Raw genomic sequence first — 12,158 nt, forward strand, 5'->3', positions numbered from 1 at the left:
CAACAATACTCAATTCAATTACACACTCTCTGACTGCAGTTCAATTACTCACTGTTCCGTCACATTGTGACCATCTTATATATAGCAAACTACCCCCAATCTAGTAGTCTCCCGATAATTCACGAAGGTTCGAGAAGGACGTGGCATGATACTAGTCACGTGACCTCGCTGACGCAACAGTATATTAAAAGTTATTACTTACAGTGGGAGCCTTCTTTGTGTAATACATTCACACAGTCTGCTGAATTTGTTGTCATTGGCATTTATTATTTAGTTGTACACAAAATATATTCTGAATAACTGAACCTCTGATTCCCGAGTGCTTCTGATTCACTTTAAACGTATGAATTATTTCATTAAAATTGTCTCTTTTTTTTATTATGAATGTTCTAGGCTTACACGTGTCATGTCATTTTTAATCCACCTTTGCCAATCAAAATGTCAAAAAACGTTTACACCTTGTAGATAACATTTAAAAACTTGTTATAAAAGTTTATGAAAAAAGAAATAAGGCAATATGGAGTTATATCACGGACTAAACCTTCTCAAACTGTGAAGCACTCATAAACCATATTTATTTTAATAATTATCATGTTTTATGATGGTCCTTTAATGAATTGTCTGACAGTCTTTTCTTCCATTACTCATTATATGGGGGTGGTAGCCATTATGACTGTTGTAAGTTCCAAACACTTCATCTTCACAGTTATATTCCATGAACGTATTTTGTCCTGGTTGATTTGAGTAGTTTTCATAGGCATATATATATTTAGATGGTTTTGTTATGGCTCTGTTAAACTGTACACTTCTGGAATATTTTCATCTTCAGTTACAGTACTCTACACAGTAACAGCCACCATGAGATGGACCAGTACTCTATCCAATCCTCATACAAAGAAGGGGGGCTGAGCATGTAACCTACTAGGAGCCTTCGTGAACGCTAAGGTGGCATGAGAACACTATGTATGAAAATATGGCAGGTAACGATAATGTATTCCCAGTAGTGCTTGGGTACAAAGATTGTTATAAGCAGGGCTTTCACATTTATCTCTATTTATTTATTTATTTTTTCTGGTGCATGAAACTCCAGTTAATTCAGTGCCATTGTTCCAGTCAACAACTTGTTTAGTTGCTGTATGGCATCAGGTAGGTGTTGTATTTTCACTAACAGTATCAATGGGGATGCTTTATAGCTAGTAGTCAGTTAGGTGACTCTTTCCAATCTTGTGATCACAGTGATGATTATTAGTAGAGCCTTATCACAACTTATAGTTCAAAGAGGCCCAAATTTCATCTTCATTTGTGAGAGCATGTCAAGTCCTTGTACATCATGTTTGATGGGCTTATAGTGCCTGTAGAATGTGTCTCAATTTGAAAGTGACATGATTTCGTTCCATGGTTTTACCAGCTTAAAGTTATGCATAAGTCTTCTTAACATGCAAACGTTTTTTGTGCATGGGACAGTTTTATACATGTCAGCTGAAGTTTATTTGTGATGTTTGGCTGTTTTAGGATTTTATTACTTTCTTTTTACACACTAAGTTGTACTAGCTTCCAGAAAGACCCATCCACCCCCAGAAAAAACATTCAGGCCTCAGCTAACCTATTGCTTTTTTACAGCCACAGGTAGGTACATTGCCGTTTCTGGCCATACTGATGATAATTAGACCTCAAAATATATTCTTACTGATTGTGAGGGAATCTCCCAATCTCTCCAGTTCAGATTCTGCTTGCACAATTTACTTTGTTTGAGATCCAAATATTAATCCACGTGATTGCCATGCATAGTGACAAAAGCATTTGAGTGCTGCCTTGGTTTGGTTAATACTCTGATTGAAACTTTACCCAACACATTTCTTTATTCTTCAGTTCCTTTTAACAGGGTCCGGCATGACCAGATGGTTAGGGTGCTCGACTCGCAATCTGAGGGTCGCGGGTTCGAATCCCAACAAACATGCTCGCCCTTTCAGTTATGGGGGCTTTATGACGGACTAGCTGCCTCCCTCTAGTCTTAACATGGCTAAATTAGGGACGGTTAGCGCAGACAGCCCTCGTGTAGTTTTGCGTGAAATTCAAAAACAAAACAAACAAACAAATCCTTTTAATAGATTTTCTGAATTGATCCTTTAATGGTCATTCAGCTAGTTCATAGTGGATCTGGTCTACTGATAACCATTGTTGAGCTTCACCTTCTGTTAGATAATGTCAGTTTTGGCATCGATATGATACTCTCTTCTAGTACTCTGTTTTGTGGGATTAGTGGACACTGATCTTTAATTTTCTGCAGAGAAACTTATGGCTTGTAAATCATTAAGCTAGACATTAAAAAAGACTGTTTTATTATTTTATCTAACAGCAAACCACTGCCATAGTTCCTAATTATCTGTTCCCTGTCCGATAACTCTAAGTATGATGTTTTATTTCTTTATCCAGAAGGATCACAGGGATTTGCTAGCTTCCATAGGGCAAAGGTCCGCAACAGACCTTGAATGTCAATCATGAAGTCTTTCTTAAATGAGAGCATCTAGTCAATGATTTTGACTGTATATATGGGAATATAGGATAGACAGTCAGTCCTATAGGTTATCTACTTTTTTAGTGTTACTAATTTGGTTTATGTCACTATCTTATCCTTACACTATGCTTCCAAACTGTTATCATTGCTTCCAGTATCCCGCTTGGCATTGTGTTTTCAGTGTAATCTATTGTTACTTTTGGTCTTCGTACCCAGACACTGTTGAGGGAATTAGGTCTGTCTATTGAAAGAGTTGCAGTGGTTGGGGATCTGCTAATCCTACCATGACTGATTGTTGTTTCCTCCTTTGACTTATTCACGAGTCATATTAAAAAGTTGGATAATATAAACTGAAAATTCTTACTTGCTTGCCATGGATGCTATTCCCACTATCTAGGTAAACGTCTAATTTATACTACCAGAATAGTACATTCTGGTAATATTTCATCAACAATGATTATATTAAAATTGGTTTCTCTGTTTCACATGTTTTTCCTTATTGTTTTTCTTTTCCCCTCGTTTTCTTGCTGAAAATTAATGTGTACAGACAGTTACACCCCTGAAACATGTTGAGCTATCTTTCAGATATTGTAACTGTTTTTAGGTTCTAAGTATTTAATATATTCCATTAAATTAATGTCATGTGTGTCACTGATGGCATTGGTCCGTTATTTCTCAAGGCAATTCTTAGTAAGACAACAGAACAAGGTGTACATTCCACATTCTTTCACAGGGAATTTTCTTTTTACTCATTAATTTTCTGTTAAAGTTCCAAAACTAATGTTTATTTGTGTTTTCTATGTTGACCTGTTCTCTATTGTCATAGCAAAGCATTTGAGATCAGGTGGGTAGCAAAATATGTAACATGCTGTTTGGAATTAGAAGCAATATGTAAGTATAACGATACATAATTCCTATGTTATCATCACATGAAAATTAGGAAATTCTTTGTAGGTCTGAAAGATTGAAATGTTTTTATTAATTTTATGGTTCCAGATAAAGTTATCGTTCTTTAGGAAATTAAGGCATTACTGACTGATATGTGAATGAGGTAGGTTCAGGTACAGTAAACATATAGCTGTGTGATCTTTGTTAATCCTGAGACTGGTTGCGGTGATATAATTAAATTTTGAATCTAACCTTTGATCTTCGAGTATTTATAACCAACAGAAAGAAAGACAAGGTTTTAATATACTTTTTCCGTATAAGGTTAATTTTGACGACAGTATTTGAATTATTTGGCCTACAGATTTATTGTTGCTGTTGCCTAGTTCACAGCAACCACTTTCACTTAGTTAAAAAACAGATGATTTACAAGGATTATAGAACATTGTTTTCTGTGTGCGTAAGTTTATTTTGTGTCCCAAGTTGCATATTATCACCATTATTAGGGCTAAGTTCAACCGGGGCCGACAGAAAAATTGCGGTTACAAGGTTGTCATTTTGACCAAGCGCGCAAATGAACTTATGAAGAAATGACCCTTTTTCGCTCGGCTTCCGATAGTTTGACGAAAATTTTTTTAGTTACAGTAATTGGCAGGTGAGGCCACTAGGATACGAATAACTAATATCCTATGTTTATCAGTGTTGACCAAAACGAAAGCATAATCGTGATTATATTAGCGATCATATTTTATATAATACGGTGAAAAAATGTCGATACATCAGTTACTATATCAATCATTGTATCGGAAAGAAAAACATCGTGATATATATATATATATATATACTTGTACCTTAATGTATTGTATCGTGATCATACCATCGACATAACATATGCTTTCTTGAAGACCATCCCGAGACCCATCCCTAATCATCAGTTTGTTAAGTAATGGGTTCGCTACATTTGTAGAGTTTCCAACAGCCAGAAAATTTGGGCACTTTGTATTCAGTAAGTTAGATAATGAACTTGCTACATTTGCAGACTTTTCAACATTGAGGAAACTGCTATCTCATCATAATGTTACGACAGCGGAAGTCGCGTGACGCTGGTGACACGTGATGAATTTCTCGTGATGAGCGGGAAGGCCCGAGTTTGTTCGAGAAGCTCTCTCTTTTTTTTTAATATATAAGCCTGGCTGAAAAGCCTGCGGGATTGAATGAAGAGAGTTCAGGGTAATTTACGATACTGTTTCGAGCTAGTGTTTTGCACTCGTAGAAAGCGAAGTTATCGAGTTTGTGAATCGCTGTGATTTATAGTGTGTATTATAAAAGTAGTTAAGTTTAAAGTAACGAGAAACTTACTGACTATATCGAGAAAGAATAATCAAGAAGGGACTTGTATCGCTTAAGTTCCTCGGAAAGGATTTATACCGGAAATTAACAAACAAGCAGATACGCAACAGTAAGTAGATTAAGTGGATAACGTACTATATCTGACTATGGAATAATTTAAAAATGAGGCGATGAAATATTTAGTTCTATTTCGTTAAGTATGAATAAGCTTACATTATAAATCTATAATATATATAATGTATAACTATTATGTCATTTGTCCTAAATCTGTACAACAAAACTTTAATTATTGTATAGTAAATTTGGTATACATTGTATTTTCATTACATTTGAGAGTTCCATGTTTTTGATTAATCCTATAGTTCTACAGTGATGACGTACATGTTATTCTTACCCTAATTAAATTCAGTAATAATTTTTACATTTAGTTAATTTATTCCAAGCACAGTAAATTTATTAATGTTGTGAAACGTAAAAATAAAGAATTGTAACGACGTTTAACATCAATACAGATGACCACCCATGAACAGAAGCTACAACAGCTACACCAAAAAGGGTTCTTCAAATGGCGTCCAGAAATGGAGATGGGGAAGAGAGTGAAAGAAATCGAAAAGATTCTCCTACGTTGGGGGGAGGAAGACCCAGACGTTAAACTACTGTCGGTGTTGTTTTTAGGGTACATCACAATGAAAGGAACACCCAGGGAAAGTGATGCTATAAGTTATGGAAAAGCTAAAGAGTACATTGATAAAGCAGTGTTGTTATCAGAAAATAATAAGAGTTGTTTGTTTCTGGCACATTCTCTCCTAGCTCACTGGCACGACTGTCTGGGAGAACAAGATGAGTTTGAAGTACATTTCACAAAGACACAATATTTATTGGAAATAATACGAAATGAACCTCGCGAAAAAGCTTGGCTCTTTACAGCTAAAGGGTTTGCATTACTTCAGGCAGGACCTACAAAATTTGATACAGTGGTCAAATTATTTGATAAGGCCACAGAACGAAACCCCGAAGAGCCCTTGTTCTATTATCTGAACGCTCTGACTTTGGGAAGAAAGCGTCGTTATTTGCATGAAAGATCTGTGCCCACTGATGATGAAATATCCTGCTTAGAAACAGCTTGTAATAAAACTAATAATAAAAACCTAGATTATCTGAGTACTTACTGTTTCTGTTTGGCTGAGAATTGGTCAGCAGAATTTTGCAAAACGAAAAACAATGATACATTTTCAGAAAAACAAAAAGAGAAGATTAAGGCATTTCTTAAGGATGCAGGAGAGGAATCTAATGCTTATGTTCTGCTGCAGTGCGCTAAATCTTATCGACTTTTAAAAGACTATCAAAAACAGAGACAGTTTTTAGAAAAAGCTAATGAGATTAGTAACGGAACGTATTCTGCAGTTCTTCATCGCCTCGGGCTTTACTTTTGGAGGAACAAAATAGACAGAAATATGGAAAACGCAAAAGAGTATCTCAAAAAATCATTTTCTGTTAATACAGGCGGCAATATTTTTGCAGAAGTTGATTATTTAAAATTGTTGAAAGAAGAAGAAGAGATAGATTCTAAGCAGTATCTTACAGAATTATCTAACATGCTAGAACGTTCCACGCTTACAGATATTAACAAAGCTTACTTATATATGTGTAAAGGAGAAGAAATGATGGTTAAAAAGAATGTAAGTGGTGCTAAACGTTGCTTTTGGGAAGCGATCATTTTAGATCCAGAACTATGTGACGTTAGAAACGCCAAAACTAAGCTGTTGGACATTTTAGAACAAAATATTAGCAAGAACCCACAAGATGCTGCTACGTTATGCGAACTGGGTAGACTTTATGAGAGATTAAAGCCTCAGGACATAACCAAAGCCATAGATCATTATAAACAAGTACTTTCTCTAAATTCAGACAACGAAGAAGCCAACTTGGGATTATGTCGTGTACTGTTAGCAAAGCACGATGATAAGAAGCTCCTATTATCAGAATGTTCTGAGATACATGAACGACTATCTCGCTTTAAAGATAATTCCGAGTTTCGAAAGTTATCTGGAAAATGTTTATATTTCTGGGGATCGTTACTTCTTCCAGACCATACAGAAGATGCGAAAAAAAAACTAACAGAGAGTGTTAAATTGGGTTGCATGAACAGCTGCAAACCACTGCTTTCCCTTTTAAATAAACTCGATTACACAGAAAGTGCAGTAATTCTGAATTGTTCTTCGAATGAAGAAGCGTACTGGTTATCTTACCAGTGTGAAATAACAAAGGATGAAATAGAAAGAAACGTTAAGAAGTCTCTGTTGATTGAAGATTCTTTATGTAGTACAAACAACTCAAGTCAAGAAATGAATAAAGTAAGAAAACTTAGATTAGAAATGGAACAAGCAGCAGTAAGCCAGAGCTATTATCAAGAAAAAGCTTCTGAGATTCTGATCGAAACAAAAAGCCTTCTTGATCGCACGATGAACCGATTTCAAGAAATTATTTATAAAGGAACGCATGAAAAGAAATCAACTTACTTTCCTTACCTGCAACCTCCCAAAGTCACCAATCATCCATCGGGATCTGAGCAAGATCTCATTAATTCTCCCAAAGCCACCAATCATCCATCGGGATCTGAGCAAGATCTCATTAATTCTCCCAAAGCCACTAATCATCCATCGGGATCTGAGCAAGATCTCATTAATTGTAAACTTGAAATGAAGTCGAAGTTTGAAAAAACACTGAAACACTGGAAACGTCAACCCCCGGGAAAAGGAGAAGTAGAATCATTTTCCAAAGAATTCGGTGATCTTTTTGAAATTTTATGTAAGCACCAAGCAGTTTACGATGAACGCTACTACTTTGTACCTAAATGGATGGAGATTCGTAACAAACAGACTCATGAGAAAATTAATAATCAAAATGAATTCACTTTGAAAAATGGAACAACTGTGAAATTATTGGATTTAGCTAGAAAAGCACACGAATACACCGAGAATATGGTAAAAGAATTTAATTCAGGATTGCCACCTTGAATCATACTGATTTTCCGTGTTTTTACAACACTTTTGGCATAATGGTCATTAGTATGTTTTATACACTTTTGGGACCGTTGGTGTATTATAAGAGTGACGGTCAAATCCCACTATTCTGTCAAACTGGTAATCCAAGAGTTGTCAGTGGGAGTTTGTGTGGTTTAAGAAACACAAGTAAAATAATTCAGTTATCTTCTATTCAAACAATAAGTGATTTACTATTAATTTTATTATAGGTGGAGAACATTATACAGAAATTAAATATTATTAATTAAGATTGTTCGTTTATCTCTCTCTGTGTATATATATATATACATATATACACACAATGCAATTTTTGTTGAATTCTGGTAAATTTATAAAGGTTTTGCTACATACCTTGAAGATGTGTGGGTGCAGTAGACATGGTTAACTTTACAGCTATATCTTCTTATTGTTGAGGACTATATTTTCAATAAAGTTTAAATCCACACTAACTGAACAATACCAAATTTAAATGGAAACTAGTTTGATGTTTCAATGTGAAATGCCAAAAGTAGTTCCCATTTAAATTTTGCATTGTTCCGTTAGTGTGGATTTACACTTTATTGAAAATTACTTCACATGCCATTGTGTATTTGCCTATTTTTTTAAACCTTTTAATTTGAATGTTTGCTAGAGGGCCCGTGACGTTAACACTAAGTAAGTTTGTCAGAATAGGCTTACAAGATTCTATATGACGTTACGAAAATCTAATAACGTTGTGAAGTATTGAGAAAAAACGCTACACCGAGTAAAGACAAACGGAGATCGCCTCGGAATTAAGAAGACTTTTTCGGACGTCACCTTCACCAATCTACGCCTTCTCCCAAAAGGAGTGTTGGGCATCAAGTGTAGCCACCCACGCGGCTATTCCAAGCTCCTATCCCACTGCCCAACAACAGCCTTCAGAGGCGCCAAGCTAGACATCTACATACCGGCCGAATCCAGCACGCCAAAGTCACTAGGAGTATCTCTTGAAAACATATACCCACCACGGAAGTCACAAAAAATTCGCACTCAAGGGTTTAAAACATCAACGGCCAAAATGAACGAGCCCCTTCAAAATTAGTCAGCTTCCCCCTACCCCGCATAATGGTCATCCTAGATGAAGCCTCTGATGGGACACCTTTAACGAAGAACGGTCTCATCCTATGGTATACACAGTAGAAGTGGCCAAGGTCTCGCCAGCGCCCATCTTTTAGTCAGTTTAATGCTACAACTGCCAGACAATTGGACACAACAAGGAATCAGCGCATCACGAGCTCGCTACTAAGATGTGGATAACATCATTCTGTTTTTGAATGCCTCAATGACTGCTAGGATAACGATTGTGCGAACTGTGGCGTTTCTCACGTAGCATCTTAACGGGGATGCCAAAAATATCCATAAGTAATGAGAATCGCCAAGACAGCCAGAACTCAAACCTCAAATGTAGCAGCAGAAACAATCAGTAAACAAGTCCCAAGACCAGTTACGACAGCCCAATCAGTAGCCTGGCATTCACTCAACATGCAAGCATCACAACTACACCAAACCCAACACTTCAGCAGGAGTAGAGGGGGCCTACGCAGAAGTTTTGATCTCAACAAGATCATCACAGAGATTCGCCACAACGTTAGACCACTTCAAAGCGTTCCTAGAGGACATGATCCTCAGAGCTACGTGTGGAGATCTACGTTCATCCGGAGAGTAAAGTACGAGACCTGTGCTGTGAACTACTACTACTTCGACCTCAGGAATTCCGACCCCGAGACCGTCGAAGCCTTAATCGAGAGGAGGAACCACCAGAGAGAACATCCTAGGTAATGAAAATGTAAATTGCTCCAATGTTTGCATGCCAATATCAAGGTGGCTTAAACAATAAAAATTTGAACTCTTTAAATATTTGCACTAACCTAGATATAGATAGAATCATCCTCAATGAAACCATTTCAAACCCTAACAGTAAATTTAATCTCTCCAATTTTAATATTCTCTCAAAACCAAAGTCACTTAATGCATGCGGTATAACACTTTTATTGAAAACAAAAGACCCGAAAGTTACATTTCCAGATAACAGAATAAATAGCATTAATGAATATATTCTGTTATATTCACCCACAAAATTCTGCCACTATAACATTACTAGCGATATATGCAGTGCGTTCTTTTTCTGTTGGAACGCACCGGAACAGCGTACTGGTAATTTTTAATGGATAGGCAGCAAATACAAATAAGACATTACTCAAAAATTGCTTCTTCTAATGAGCTCGAATGATTTTATTTATGCAATTTACATTACGTATAATCATCAGAAATGTTATCGCTAAATATCATCAGATATTCGATGACGAGGAACCCACTTTGAGACTAATAATGGTTCGAGACCTGATGTTGACAAAACCTTGTCGAAACGTTGTACATTTGCTGTTATGTTAAACTTATATTAAAGTTTTTCTTCATTACCCATTCAAGCCGTCTCCAACCATTATCATCAGAAATGTTACCGTATAATCCTCACATGTTATCGCTAACTACGTAGTAGTAAAGAAAGTAAACATTTTCCGTTTCTGTTGTATTGTTTCTTTGTTACTTGACAAATTGTTAAACATTTTTTTAGATTCGGATTTAGTGACAAATGGAAACAAAGCACTGAGTATATATATATATATCCCCTAACAGGCATCCGAGCATTAAACTATTTCAACCAGTACTACATCTAAATAGTCGAACAAAAGTACTCGGGGATCTAAACTCAAAATATAAGCAATTCATGCTTATCTCTAACGGGAACATACTACACTATTTCATAATAAATAATAATCTGATGATATTAAACAACAACATGCATACTCATTTTAGTACTCGTAATAAATAATAATCTGATGATATTAAACAACATGCATACTCATTTTAATACTCATAATAAATAATAATCTGATGATATTACACAACAACATGCATACTCATTTTAATACTCATAATAAATAGTAATCTGATGATATTACACAACAACATGCATACTCATTTTAATATTCATAATAAATAATAATCTGATGATATTACACAACAACATGCATACTCATTTTAATACTCGTAATAAATAATAATCTGATGATATTAACCAACAACATGCTTACTAATTTTAATAGCTCGCAAGACATTTTAGATCTAGCTATCGTTCTCAAGCTCTAATCCCACACGACTTTCAAGAAAACACTGGAGGAGACTATGACTCAATGACATTTAGTACAGAAAGTAACACCTGAAGGAGTCAGTCTTGCATCTTTCCCCCAACTATATGATTTCACAAAAGTAGCTTCGGGATGCAGTAAAAGCTAACACTAACTCTTTCCTAGATCAGTTTTGCCTTTACGCAAACTCACATACAGATATATATAAACAAGATAAATATTTTAATAACATCCGCTATATCTCAAGCAACATCACCAACCATTCCCACGTACCTCAAAATATCAACCATCGGAAACTAACACCAGAATTACATAAATTAATCCGAGACAGAAGGCTACTCAATAGGTCGTTCATGAACTCTCGCGACACGAGACTTAAACCGCTCAATAACTAAACCACCAACAAATAACGAAAGCTGATCAGAACCCAACAAGAATCCAACTGATTAGAATTCTCTAAATCATTAGACAGTACAAAGCAAGAACCAACCTAGGATACAAACCACATGATCAAATATATGAACGAGGTCGTGATCACTGATGACGAAAACGCCAACCATTTAATTAAGTACTTCAAGGAATCATTTGTAACACCTAACTCAGACACCTTCAGCCAAGAGTATTACGGCACTGTCAACAAGCACATTAAAGACAACACTCATAAGCGCACACCTAATTTCTCTGCGATTATCTCGGACTATAGAAGTATTACTACTAATGACTATAAAAATATATAGCACGCCCAATCTCTAATGCTGAAATAAGTTTGGTTTGGGTTGTTTTGAATTTAGCGCAAAGCTATACGAGGGCTATCTGAGCTAGCCGTCCCTAATTTAGCAGTGAAAGACTTGATGGAAGGCAGCTAGTCATCACCACCCACCGCCATTTTTTGGGCTGCTCTTTTTTACCAATGAATGGTCACATTATATCGACCTCCACGGCTGAGAGGGCGAGCATGTTCAATAATGTGGATTCGAACCCACGATCCTCAGCTTGTGAGTCTAGCGCCCTAACCACCGGGCCATGTCTGAAATAAGGATTCACAACAAAAAATTTAAAAAATTCAGCCCCCGGCGATGACAGCATATGTGACATAGTCCTTAAAAACGTATCCGATCTATTCCTTCAATCAGATTATTAGCCGAGTATAAAGGAAAATACAATAATCACAGTAATCTCCAAAAAAAAAATAATGAT

General features: G+C 36.1%; 2 protein-coding genes across 2 annotated transcripts in view; both read left to right on the forward strand.

The window, feature by feature from the left end:
• Window positions 1-952: 952 nt before the first annotated feature.
• On the forward strand, window positions 953-9,670 carry LOC111089581. The gene is made up of 2 exons (XM_022402356.1): window positions 953-980; window positions 5,263-9,670. Exons 1-2 carry the CDS (start codon window positions 966-968, stop codon window positions 7,765-7,767), a joined length of 2,520 nt encoding a protein of 839 aa, XP_022258064.1. The 5' UTR covers window positions 953-965; the 3' UTR covers window positions 7,768-9,670.
• LOC111089582 overlaps window positions 9,147-12,158 on the forward strand; it is a 36,463-nt gene continuing 33,451 nt past the window's right edge. The window contains exon 1 of the mRNA XM_022402357.1: window positions 9,147-9,590. Coding sequence (XP_022258065.1) covers window positions 9,181-9,590 — 410 coding nt within the window. The 5' untranslated portion in view covers window positions 9,147-9,180. The remainder of the gene's footprint in view (window positions 9,591-12,158) is intronic.

This window comes from Limulus polyphemus, unplaced genomic scaffold (assembly GCF_000517525.1).
Source record: "Limulus polyphemus unplaced genomic scaffold, Limulus_polyphemus-2.1.2 Scaffold6693, whole genome shotgun sequence".
NCBI lineage: Eukaryota > Metazoa > Arthropoda > Merostomata > Xiphosura > Limulidae > Limulus > Limulus polyphemus.